The sequence below is a fragment of the Indicator indicator genome, chromosome 1 (genome assembly GCF_027791375.1).
Source record: "Indicator indicator isolate 239-I01 chromosome 1, UM_Iind_1.1, whole genome shotgun sequence".
In the NCBI taxonomy this organism is placed as follows: Eukaryota; Metazoa; Chordata; class Aves; order Piciformes; family Indicatoridae; genus Indicator; species Indicator indicator.
Genome location: NC_072010.1, coordinates 57,531,910 through 57,545,476, shown reverse-complemented (window position 1 = coordinate 57,545,476; position 13,567 = coordinate 57,531,910). Strand labels below are relative to the sequence as shown.

The 13,567-nt window shown below is 39.1% G+C and overlaps 1 protein-coding gene across 1 annotated transcript in view; it reads right to left on the bottom strand.

Moving 5' to 3' along the window:
* FARP1 (FERM, ARH/RhoGEF and pleckstrin domain protein 1) overlaps positions 1 to 13,567 on the bottom strand; it is a 225,575-nt gene that overhangs the window by 36,769 nt on the left and 175,239 nt on the right. Inside the window, exon 13 of the mRNA XM_054389576.1 lies at positions 12,792 to 13,032. Within this exon, the coding sequence (XP_054245551.1) occupies positions 12,792 to 13,032 (241 nt within the window). The remainder of the gene's footprint in view (positions 1 to 12,791; positions 13,033 to 13,567) is intronic.

Genomic DNA, 13,567 nt, shown 5'->3' with positions numbered 1-13,567 from the left:
CCTATTTCTTTCTGGGATAACTCAAGATTTATTGCTAGAACAGTTCCAAACCAGTTCATGTTTATATGTAATTCCTTTAAAAGAGAAGGGGAAAAAAAAAGAACAAAAAACCCAACAATACAGTTATCAATTTATGTAATTGTGACACAGTTATGCAGCCTATTATAAAGTCAAAGCAGTATTTGTCTGAAATGAAGGTATTATTACAGCTATCAAAAAGGGATTTACCAACAGTTTCACACTAAATCAATGTTCAGTAAGATTTGAGAAAATGCCACAGCTTGTTACACAAATGTCAATTTTATTGACACTAGCACACAACTGTACACAGTGTTTTCAAAAGAACTTGAATTCATCATTGAGAAATAGTGAAACAGATTAATAGCAAGGTTGTAAGGTTAAAAGTACTTCACTCTACGTTACAAAAGACATAAGAAAAGTGATTTCACCTCAAATGTGGAAACAAATTCTGGCACTATGCCTGTCATACGACAGCGAGTAAATGATTTGCACCTCTGTGCGAAGTTCACAGGCATTGTAGTCTAGAAGTTAAATAGCACCTATCTGTGACAGATAGATAGATATATTGACACATCTACCCACCTATTTATAAACCTAGACCTAACTTCTGATGTACCAGATTTTTTATCAGTACAACTCAAGTGTTACAAACTATAAAATACCCAGCAGACAACGAATTAAAAATACTTCCTAACCTACACTTGGAAGACTTGATCTGGGGAGAGTGTTATGGAAAGTACCACAAGAATATGTGCCTGGTGGCTCACAGCATTGAGTGTACCTCCTGTTGATTAAAGACTTACACATCAATACATCACTGACGTTCTCAAAGTTACGTTGCAGCAAGTTGAAATGCTACATCTGCATTTTTGGTATAACATGAGCATAAGCAGTGACCAAATCCAAGCTCCACCACCTACAAGCAAGAGCTCAGACTCTATCTGCCAACATACTGAACAAGTGAAAAATTAAAGTTAGGTATAAGAAAGTGGCTATATTCCAAAAGGGCCTCAAACTGCTGGGGCCTAATTACAATCCACGCAGCCATGAAGATCAGCACGTTGGATGTTGTTCTGGTAAAGCTGGGGTACAAACTTGTTCTGCTGTGAGAAAGTCAGTCAGTCATGAGGAAATGAAAATGGAAGTTCTTTTCTCTCCCATTGCCAATCAATCAGGACATGTGTCATGCTGACAGGTCATGGCAATGCTGCAGAGTGACTTTCTTTCCTGGAGGTGAGGAACACATAACCTGTATTAACCAAATGGTCTTTCCTCAGTGTTTCATCTGACCTCCTGCCACGGAAGAGTATATTCATACAGGCTCTACTCATCAACTACATACTACAGAATATAAACAGAAACAGAAGGGGGAAAAACAATCTTATTTACAAGGTACTGAAATGTCTCACATTTTACCCTAAAGGATTCATTGACAGACAGGAAATTAGTAGCATGTCAGCGCCCAGGTATCAAGTGGTGCTGCACTGCACATTGGAGGACCAAAAGGTTTGCGGCTGGTAGCACAGAATTGTGTTTGCTCATACTTCAAGTGATTTTTATTTAGATTCAGACTTGTGCCATCTTTCAGATGTAATGCAGCCAGCTAAATACATATGAAACAGGACACAAGTATAAAAGGACGTTTATCGAAGAATTTCTTAAGCACATACAAAACTATATTTTTGATGGAGTGGATGGGAATTAAGCATGTGCTTCTTTTCTGAGCTTGAGTTTAAGGGAAATGAACACTGATTGATGACAGTGGCAAATAATGAGAATGCACTTTACCACAGTGTGCCAGATTAGCCCATCAATGCCAAAACACCTGGAGTGGTTCTTAGTTGAACCAAGCCAGTTTACTCTCCAGACATTGGGGAAAGTTCTTGCAGTAGGGAAGGTGACAGAAAAAGTAAGCCTTGATTGAAATCTAATGTGAAAAAAAACCTCTGTGAAACCACAATGGCATCTTACATGGCCACAAGTCATGAAACTGTGGATTACCATTCTAGCTTTATACGTCTCAGATCACTCCCCACCAACATGTATGTTCCACATGCTAAGCAAAATGAAGCCAGTGGCTAAAATAAAATACTTAATAGCTATACTACTATCGAAACACATATCACAGTTTTGTGCTGCAGTTTGGTGGTAAGAATGCATGGGAGTGCTGGCAAGCTATGGGTGCCCAGTACAGCTGGCCAGCTGTGAGCCATCCCACTAGCAGCATCTGCTTTACTCTAGGCTCCTCTCAATGCACAGATGTTAACCCATAAGGACTGATGTCAAGGTTGGTGCCTACAGAGGCTTTGGGCTGGCTAGAGCTATATTGGTTCAAAACCTGGCTAGTACCAGGAAAAAACCAGTTCAATTCAGTACTTCTCAGTTGATGAAGAAAGTACCTCCCAGAGGTTAATTCAAATCATAGTTAAGCTAAAGTGCATGCTGCCTCTTTTGACTACACAGACAGCATAACATGATCTGAAATCGTTGGTCAGAGACTTTAACCTAACATGGGAGGGCTGCCCTTTTTTGAGGAAGACAAATGAGACTCAATGTAAACTGAAGATACTCTTCTATTCCTTTTCTGTTGAAATTATTGAATAAGCTCAGGCCATTCAGTGTTCTGTATCTACTTCAAAAGAAACAGTTCTCATCCCTACATATTGTTTTAACAGCAAGGAAGAGTACAGCAGTGTTAAGATGTACTCCTGGGTATGTTCCTCTGTGGAATACCAAAAAGTGAAAACGGCTCTGTTACAGACACTGGGAGGAAACATTAGCCATTACTGAAGATGACTGAAGTTCTGCTGCAAAGCTTTATGTATAGCTATAACTCTCACTAACACAAATGTTAAGTGTGATATTGTTCTCAAGGTTTATAGGTGTATTATTAGAAATGAAAATGTATGAAGAGCCACAAAAGTGCCTTTCTCAGTATCTGGAATGTTGCAGGGCTTATTCTCTCTCAGGCCTGCTCCACAGCTCACTCTACAGTCTGTGGCATCCAGATCCTAGTTATTCTTCTTTTAGGGCAGAAGAGTGTTTTCATATCTCTAGTCTGGTAGATGAAACCCAAAATGTGCCCCTTTGTCCTTTGCATTACTGAGCATACCTCTTACGAAGGCTTTTTAGAAATAAAGTATCTGACAGAGTTGTTGTTGCTGTGACCACACAGCTCTAGCTTAATTTTCCATAGTCACAGTGGTTGCATACCCCCAGCTTCTGCCTACAAGTCTGGGTCAGAGAAAGATGCATAGTACAAAATGGCATAGGGAACAGAGAGCACCAGACGAAGTGCCAGGAGTTCTCATTGCACTTTGCCAGTGACTGAAGTACTTTAGATTGGAGAAATGTTTAATAACCATGTCCATCCCTGTGAACTAAGCACAGCCACACCGCTGAGATGACAATTATGGGATGGAGATTCTGCTCTGTTCTCCTTCAATGCAAGAAAAAAATCCCACTGACTTCCATGAAAGCTTGAGGGGGATCAGTTCATCTGCATTAAACTGCATTTCTCTTCCCCACTAAACAAGATAAGCTGAAGTGATGGATAGATAATTAAAGATCTTGAAAAATAGTTATGCATCAGCCATAAAACGATGTACAAACATCCCCGAATCCAGCACCAAAGAATTTGAGGAGGAACAGGTATTAAAAACAGCTCAGGAAGAGATCCTGTGTCACACATCACCAATACCTTTGCCTGGCTTGAAGAGAAGTATGACAGGGGGAAAGGTCTGATTTGACCTTACAGCTTCAAAATGCATGCCCATGGCAGGAGTGACAGGTATTTGAACCAATTTCCTCATATTTAGGACAAAGCATCAGTCAGCAAATGGACAGAACAATAAACCAGTGACAGTTTTACAGCAAAATACCAGTTAGAATGAGTAAAAGCCTTCAGGTACAAGTAAAATTAAAAATAATAAATAAATAAAATTAATTCCATGCATACACAGTTAAATGGCTTGACATGCTTATTGTCTCATCAAGCTTGGTGTTGGTTTAGTAGCCAGCAACCTCTCTGGTTGGTAAAGGTCCATGCTGTATTGGTATTCTGCAGTATTAGACAGTGGTGAGTGAGAAATCAGACAGTAACTGCTGTTGGCCTACATCAGGGTACACTCGCATCTTAAGAACAAAGAGTGAACTTTACACCCTGCGAAGAATACAGGGTCACTGGGCATCAGTCCTTTGTCTAGCCTTGATCTTTCCAGACAGAAATAGAGCAACCTATAGAAGGATTCCTTTCTGTACCCAGGGTTAGGGTTGGTTTGCTTTTGTTTGTCTTTAAACCAGTATGACACAGTGCTGCAATAAAATTGAAACATTCACCTCCCATGTAAGCTTTGCCACAGATACTGTCCATTTCAACAAGACATTTCCCCAAGACTGCAGTGATCCTGCTTAAGAGCTCCAGCAGATGCACTTGCTCATAGTTGGGTGCAGCATTCATTAGGAAATGAAGGGCAATCTGATCATGGTCAGTGGAGCCCAAATAGCCTAGAAAATAGACCTTCCCCCCTCCCTCCACTCTTCTGCTCCTCAGCATGGTGTGGTTTCTTAACTTGAGACTAGCAATCTAGTAGGTTTTTTTTCCAACACTGAGGTCAGGAGTGCTCTATGAGACAGGATCACTGTAATAAGAGGAATTAGGTACTCCCAATACAAATAGGTATTTTTTTGCAGTAAAAGGACATTGAGACAGTGCTCTGAACAATGCAAGGAACAGAAGATACACCATGCTTTGAGGAAAGACATTGAAAAGGCTTTTTCTCCCAGAGAGGTACATGCTGACAAAACAGTGCATACAATGAAACAAAAAATGTTTCTCTTTAAACAGTATTAAACAAATGACAAAAATGAGAATGAAGTCCCCAGCATTTTTAATTTTAAAAAATATTTTTTACTATTGAGATTTATTTTTAAAATCTATGCATGTGCACACACAGAAATCAGGAAAGGGCTGGGTAAGCAAAACATTGCCAAGCTTATGAACTTTTGTTAGTGGGTTCAGGTGGGTTTTTTTAGCAGGAGAGAGGAAAAATAAGGATTCGACTAATCAAACATTTTTAAGTGCTTCATGGAAAAGCAACAGGCCTGAGCTCTAACATTCACTGAACTAAACAGTGAGACCTACTTCTAATCTTGCAGTAAATCAAAGGAAAAAAAAAACATTTTCTTCTCAAAATAGGATCTGCAGCATTTTAAAGAAAGCATCTAATTTTAACAAGCTTGAAAGCTCCTGAATCAGAAAGCATTCATTTTCCTTCAACCTTCTATGTTCAATCAGTGACAGCTGTATCATTAATGGCTTTAGAGATAATTTTTATCAGTAGGAACTGCAGATTTCTTATGGTTGTCAGGAGCCAAAACTTTACCAAAAACTCAACAGTAAAAATTATACCTCAAAACTGTAATCATTCTAGAGCAATCTAAGTATTTACCATATCATGCAAATCTATGATCCTAAGGTCTTTACCCTCTTTACTGTAATAACACCACTGTTACTTATACTCATACTCCTGGAAAACCATGCCTGTGAAAACAGAGTTCAGGCAGGCACACAGCATTCCAGTTCTGGTAATATTTAAAAGAAAGTGCTCACTGCTTGTAGTAACAAACAACATAAACCAAGCTTATTCTACACAATCTTTAGAGAACACAAAATTAGAACAGACGACAGAATAAAAAGATGCTACATATCACTCAAACTAGGCTTTTTATGCATAGGATACCTTTGATTTTTAAGTAGAAGTTATGTATCTTAAAAGATCAATGGTACCACATAGGCTAACCATAGGGAGGAACACAGAAGATGCCTTGGTTCAGGATCCACATACTTCACAAGGATTATCTCTCATAAATAAGTAAGATAGATATGTGCCCTTGTCTGGGCCTATTTCAGCAACTACAAAAACTGGTGAATTAAACAGCAAGGATTTTTACTAATTTTAGTTTTCAAGAATTTAAATGTTCTTCCTTTTTAGAACCTGAGCGTATGGGCAAAAGTTTTTCCGTATGTAGCTTGACTCAAACCACAGTTTGCTGCTAATCACTTCTGAGAAAAGATACACATTAGTCTAATCTTTGGGAACCTCCTATGTTAACACTGTGCATCAGCCACTTAAAATAAGAAACCCCAAAACTATCATCATCAAATAGGAGACACCAACAAGCAGCTGGATTTCTCACAAAAGAACTGCTCTCTTACCACCTGTGTCTGACAGCAGTTAACAAAGAAAGGTGTATATATTAAAAATTGTTCCAGAAAATTCAATTTCCTTCATATATTTAGGATCTCTTTTATTTGGTATAGGGAAAATGACTGGTCCTCTAAATGGAGAAGGAAGAGATGCACTAAAACATAAGGAAGCTGCCTTAAGAAACTCCATCATTCAGAAAGAGAAGCATTGTTGGAAGACTAGAAGGGACTTTGGTTTCCTTCACTTTATACATGCCTGAACACAGGACTTCTTTCCTTCACACTCACTGCTCTTTTCAGCTGGTAACAACCACTCTGCTGAATGAAGTGGACCTAAAGCGCTTCACATACCCTTGTGCCCAAAGGTAAGTAACACCTAACTCCTTCATACATGTGTGAAAGTCAGGAAAAACTCTGATTGTTAACTTGTTTTTCACGATCAGAAGCTAAAGGGCTGTAATTAAAATTTCATTCTAAAGTCACTTCCGACAGCAGCCTACTGCCTCATTATGGCAAATGGGACCAGCTAAACAAACATGGTATTTGACAGAATTTTTAGGTCAGACATCCTTTCTTCTCTTGAAGAACTGTTTTAGAAATAGCCACAATTGATGCTAATTGAATATAAATGATACTGATGCATCTCAATCACTTCTTTTCAATATTCAAAACCAGGTCTGCATCATCAGTTCAAGTGATCGATACAACTCTTGCTTTCTGACTACCCTAAGAAACTACTGGGGGTTTAAACTGTCAGGAAAAGAGTGGAAAGCATGCTACATCAAAGGAACTCTTATTTAACAAGACTAGGTCTGTCTAGTGTGCGTAAGATACTTTCTACTCTTCTTTCTTCCTTTGTCCTTCCCAACCCTGGAGCACCCCAAAAGAAACTTCTAGTTGAGTATGCAGACTCCACATGTGTGTGTGTGTGTTTATTTTGGGACAGAAGATGACAGAATTAAAAAGACATTTGATTCTTAGTGAAAAACAGGAAAAGCTATGAACAGATTTTAGATCTAACTTATTTTCCATTTGACTTTTTCTGGTCACCAGCAAAATAATGCATGTACAGAGAGGCCAGACAAGAACTTCAGGCATGGATGCTGCTGCTCCAGAATGAATACAGCTGCTTCAACTAACAAAAGCTGTTCCACAAATGTCTGTGCAAACAGAAACCAGCCCTACAAATATTCAAAGGGAAAAATACAGGTGCTGAAGCAGTCTGGTCTAATACTAGGTCCATTTAGTGAACTAATTCACAAACCATTGTTTTTTCGCTCTTTGCTGAGTTCTACTCAGTATTGCTAATGCTGCTCTGTTGAGAAAATTCTGTCTAATTTGGCATGCCTCCCATCTAATCTTGAAGCAAACTGGCAGAATAATGTTTCAAATTATTAACAAGCAATTCTTTCATTGTGCTCATCCATCTACTTTCTAACTGACCTCAGCTCCTTATAGGTTACATAGTGTACATACAAACATAAACCTAAAAGCTTTCAGCTACATGTTGACATATTTAGCTACAGAACTTCTATTCCAGATTCTCTTTGGCATAATTTGTATTTAGAGTGCACTACAATAGTTAACAGGATGGTACCTGTTAGGCAGGACTATGAGCTATGGGTGTTTTCAGACAACCCCAGTGACAGGGTGCAAATCACCTTCAGGGAACACCCTTCTCTGTCATGCATAAGGAATATGTTCCTAGGGGATATGGACTTAAACCAAAACCAGTGCAGTTCAGGCCATTCAGATACTAATTATCCAAAACCCCATACCTGCAATACGCTACAAAGGTTCCTACATCAACTTGCCACTGTCCATGTTTCCTTCAACAAGCCAAATTTATTCACAGATTTTATATCCCAAGTAACCAAGGAAAATTAGATTTGAGGAAAGGCTAATATGAAAAAAAAAATACTCAAGGAGAAGATCCCAAAAGGACATAGCAAGTTTGAGCTGAGAATACTTAAAATTGTCTGACATTACTTCTCTGCTGTCATCATAGAAGATGACTGAATGCCACCAAGTACTTGGAATGGCAAGGAAAGAATCAGAGTGCCTCTATCCATAGACTAACTACATCTGCATGTTTCTGGGGGACAAAACACTAAACTGCTTTTGCAAACAGTCTCCATATCCACCCAACTGGATGGACAGAGTTGGTTCATCCCAATGATAAGCTGTCTGGATAGTCCAAGAAGAGGCTTCCTTCACATCCTCTGCAAAGATAAGAGATGTGAGGCTTAGCACTATTCATTCAGAGCAGATGTAGCTGCTTGATCTTGCTGGGAATCAGTTGCCTCATTTGTAGCAACTGCCTAAGGGTATCTGGGCAATTGATTAGTATGAGATTTAAAATGTCATTATTGTAAATAAAAAATTTAGAACAGCTACAGCAATACTCCAAAATATACTGAAATTGGTGAGAGAATCAAATCTTTTAGACTATAGATACCTCTGTTATTACTACCCTGAGACACAGGTATGCTTAGACCACTGCTGTTCGTAAGTGTATGTACATTAATCAACGCTTGCAATGGCTAACTTGAACTGACAGGCTCTTCTTCCCATGTGTGCTTTGTGAACTAGAACAGGAATTCCCCCATCTCATCTCATCTGCATTCTTGCCCTGAATGTTTCCATTCTTTCCTGCAGGGTCTTTTTGTATTTGTCCCACAGGGACAAACTTGCAGATGAATTCTGAGGGACCTGATCCTATGTGAAAACGGCAGTTTAAAACTGCTCCCTCACTTACCATTCTTGGCAAGTGCTCAGATATTAACCACATGTCTGGTGGAGGAATTTGGCCCACAGACTGTTTTTAATTAAATGCTTGTCTACTGATATTAAATGGAACTTCAGTGGCACAAGAATGCTGCATAAATGATTAATCCTAAATGACATTATTTCCTATGCAATTGACTAACTTTATTCCTTGAAACTGGAAAAATTCCACATGTTAAAATGACAATCACTTAAACATTTAAAGTTGAAAAAATGCCATCTGTCAGAAAACAGTCTGAGAAAAATCCTCATATTTCATTTTTTAGAATAATACTCAAAAGGGAAAACAAAAGCTGTTGCGATATTTTATTAGCAACTACACTAATGCAGCTACCAGCAGATCGGTTCTTATAAAATTATATATCCATTATCTTAGGCATATGAGAGAAGAAATCAAGCCTGAAAACAGTATCTGAAAGGATGCAAAATATTAAACACCACTTACAAAATTTTATATTCACCTAACTTGAAACAACATGAAATCTATTCAGTTTTCTTAAGTAGCAGAAACGACTGCAAATCCTTCTGTTGAAAACCCAATACTTGAACTCTAATTCTACTGGCTAACAAAGCAATTAATGAATCTGTCCAGTTTGCTATTATTTTACTGCATAATATAACTACTGGTACTTTTGCTGCACAGGCAGCAAAAAGAAATCAAAAGGAGGCTCATGCACCCATTCTTCATGCTCGCGCTATCTGCTAATGCAGGCTTCAATTACTTATATTTCACGTTAAATACTGAGAAGTTCAAGGCAATTACTTCACACCTATTCTAAATCCAAAACACAAACCACCTTCTTTTAGAATAATAAACATGCAAGCTTTCCCCTAGTTATCAATCTCACTGTTTCTAGATTCATGTTTTAAACTACAGGAAAGAGCAGGGGTGTTCCCTGTGACCAAAAATTTCACTGTCTAAAGAGATGCTTTAAATTATTCCTATTAAAAAATGAGGTATCTAGGCTTTAAGAAAATCAACGCACTAAAGGAGATGAGCAGGTTAGAACTTATATTTACACAAAGATTTTACTGCAAAAAAGTAAAGTATATCACAAGACATGCCTAACTACTGTAGGTATCTTTTAAAATATCCTCACTCAGATTAAACTCTTTTAAAAGTGTGCATAGACCAAGGCATTAGAAAAATTTTAAAAAGACTAATTTAATTATTTTTGTAAAAACAATCTTGAAAATTTTATAATGTCTAGATTTACAAAGTCCTGTAACTTACATATGTGGGTGGATCCACTGTTGCTGCATGCATGTACTGCGTGATGCAGATAGCTGCAAGTGACCTGCAGTACTGTCAATGCTGTTGTTCATCATCTAAAATTCTCAGGTTCGGTTCCCTTCCCCCACAAGAGAAATATATAAAAGTTAAAATTAAGGCCAGTGTTAAAGAGCACATCTTGTCTCTCAGCTCTAATAACTGCAGGACACTTTTCATACAGGACACCTTTCATCTGGATTTTCTTAATTAAGTCAGAAAAACTAGAATCGGATTTTATTAGGATACAACCTTAATTTTCAATACTTTTAGCCTGTGAACAGGAAGTTTACAAAGACATAATCTCTGTTGTTCTGCAAATCTCACTACTCTATGTACAGTACAGAAGACAATCAGCCTGGACAACAGTCTCATCATTCTCTGTGTCAGGGGATGAAAAATTTATGAGGTGACACTATTAAAAAAATAGCCTGTGATAGACTAATTGGGTCCTGTACAGATAAAAGATTTTTCATGATCAAAGCAAAAAATAAAATGAAACAGCCACCATCTCTAACCCCCCCGATCAAAAATCACCCACAACAGAACTTTGATGTCTCCACGATAATTCCACTGAAAGAATAAGGGGAAAAAAAAATCTCTTGCAATTAATCTTTTTGCCACATTGATAACGGATAGAAAGGATTGCCTTGCAAGTAATTCTCATACTACTCTTCATTAGAGCTGTTTCAATATATTTTTTTTCATTTGAACTATATTTTCATCTTGTTCTCTTTCTTGCCTAAGCAAGAGTTTGGAGTTCTAAAGTCTCCATGACCAAATTGGCCTGTTGAATTCACTGAGAAAAAAAAGGAAAAAAAGGCCAATACTATACACATGCCTTGCCTAATTTGCATCCTCATTTCATCAATTAAATTTATAAAATGGGTTATGAAGATGAGTAGACCAAACACATTCTTGCCATGAAAATATTTTCCAGTATAACTCAAGATTTCAGCAAATCTTGTTCTTGACTATCAAGCTGCCTGCATTTGGCCGTAAGTTTAATTTTTTTCCCCTAAATCTGCTGAGGCACTCATAAACTGCTCTCTTTATATGAGAGAGAGAAAAAAAATAAGATAGCAATATACATACAAAAAAGCACAAGGTACCTACTTAATTTCATTTTTGTTTGCTTTGTTGAAATAACTAGTCAAGTGTCAAAGAAGCTACAATGTATATGCCTACAACATGACTTCACACAAAGAACAGGTAAGTGCATAAACTTGTACAAAGGTACCTAACTCAGCAATAATTTTTCTCTCCTCTTTTCTTTCAGAGGAGATGCATTACTGTTAAACTCCATGGAGACTTAGCTTTATTACTGTACTTCTAGCATCCTTCCCCTCTGGCGGCTCAGTACAACAATATTTGAAATAGCCCATGTGCTGAAATAAGTACCAGCCACTCTCCATGAGCACCAGAAGATGCAATCACTCTAATGAACAATCACAGTATCCATTGGTTTCATATGCTCCAGTCTCTAGCAGCTGAAGACCTGCATACCATCTTCATCACTGAGGCCAACGGACACATCCTCCTCTACCTCCTCCTCAAGCTGAAGGCTTCCAAAGGAGTACTTATTTCTAGGCATGGGAGAGGAACTCAGCACAATGGGATTTCCAAACACCAGGGGGTGAGTGAAGGGGTTAATGATTTCGGAGTCAGAGTCACTAGACTCTGTCCCACTGCTGGTGGAGCCTTCCATCATCTGGATTGCAGCCATGTGATCCATCACACCACTGGCATGAAGTGACTGCATGACTGGGCTCTGCTTTGACTGTGCCCCAACTGGAATACCATTGGGCATCATCTTGCTTTCTGGAGAAGACATCTTAGTCATCCCACCTCCTTTACAGTATCTTTCTGATTTATACTCCTGCCCAGGTGTGGAGGATATCTGACTTAAAATAAATGGATCTGTAACAGATTTATTACAGAGATTTTGGATTTTCTGTGCATGAGACCGTTGAGAACCTGGAGAATATCTGCAATAGCCATGGCAGCTACTGGCATGGCTATCCTCTTCCCCAGTCCTCACCCTGCAGTCATTACCATTTTCTGAGACATAGCCCTGAGAGCCAGTTCTACTCAGGCTCATGTTAGGGCTTGACCCTTTGCTACTGGGAGGCAATGGAGTGGCCAGCGGACTACGGCTCCCTGGCCCTCTAAACATTTCATCAACCAATGAGCTGTGCCTTGGCATCCTGGGGCTTCCCCCAGTGTAGAAGGAGACATTAGCTGCATTATCATCAAGGTACTCTTCTGAGAGATACTGGGAAGACTTTAGAGAGGCTGAGGAATCCCTATATCTAGTTCTATTGCGATTTTCATCTCTGTAGTGAATATAGGCACCACTGGTCAGATCACCCTCATAGTTGTCATTTGTTTGGGAATATGACCGGGTTATTTGTCCTCTGAGGAGATCATACTCGCTATCTACATCACTGCAGTCAATGAAAGGAATGGAGGTGCTGCTGCCATGAGCAGCCCTGGAAGCTGGACCTGTGCTTGGTTGCTGGGATTGAGGTCTGTTCTGCTGCATCCTGTCCTTAGCAGCTTCCTCTTCTTCCTCCACTGTTGAGACCACTGCTCCGTCCACCTTTTTGACTTCCTTTGGGCTCTTCTTCAAGGAAGGGCTCTTGTGCTGTCCAGTGTCTTCTGTGGAAGCTTTCAATTCCTTTTCTTGTCGGGAACTCTGTACTGCTGCAATATCATTGTCGTCTCCATGGGCCAAGCTAGTGCTCTGGAAAGATAAAAGAGGGGAGACAAAGGGGAGACAAAGGGGGAGGGAGGGGTGGAAGGGGAGAGGTTGAGAAGGGAAGGGAATCAGAGGAAAAAAGGCTACATGTAATTACACACCAGAATTTGCACCGCATCTGCAGCAAGATAGGGGTTTCTTGAAAGCAAAGAGGTAACCTGAGCTTCCAAATGAATTAAAATTAAAAATAAAAAAGGAGAGAAAGAAAAAAGAGGTCTCTGATCTTGAAGAACAGAAAAATATGTAAGCTAAGCAAGGGAAGAGAAGGCAGACAGAATGTGGTGATATTTAAAACGTGTATTTGAGCTGCTTCCATGCCCTAAGGCAGCCATCAACACTTAAGAATATCAACCCATTTACACTGTTTTAAGAAGGTGGAAGAAAAGATAAACACGTAAGACAAAGTGTGCACAGCCTACTTATACACACTACAAAAAGCCATGTATGGGCTTTTGAGCACCCAAAATCAGTCCCTGGAGCGTATCTGCCACTAATTCATGGGCTGGCATTTCTCCACACA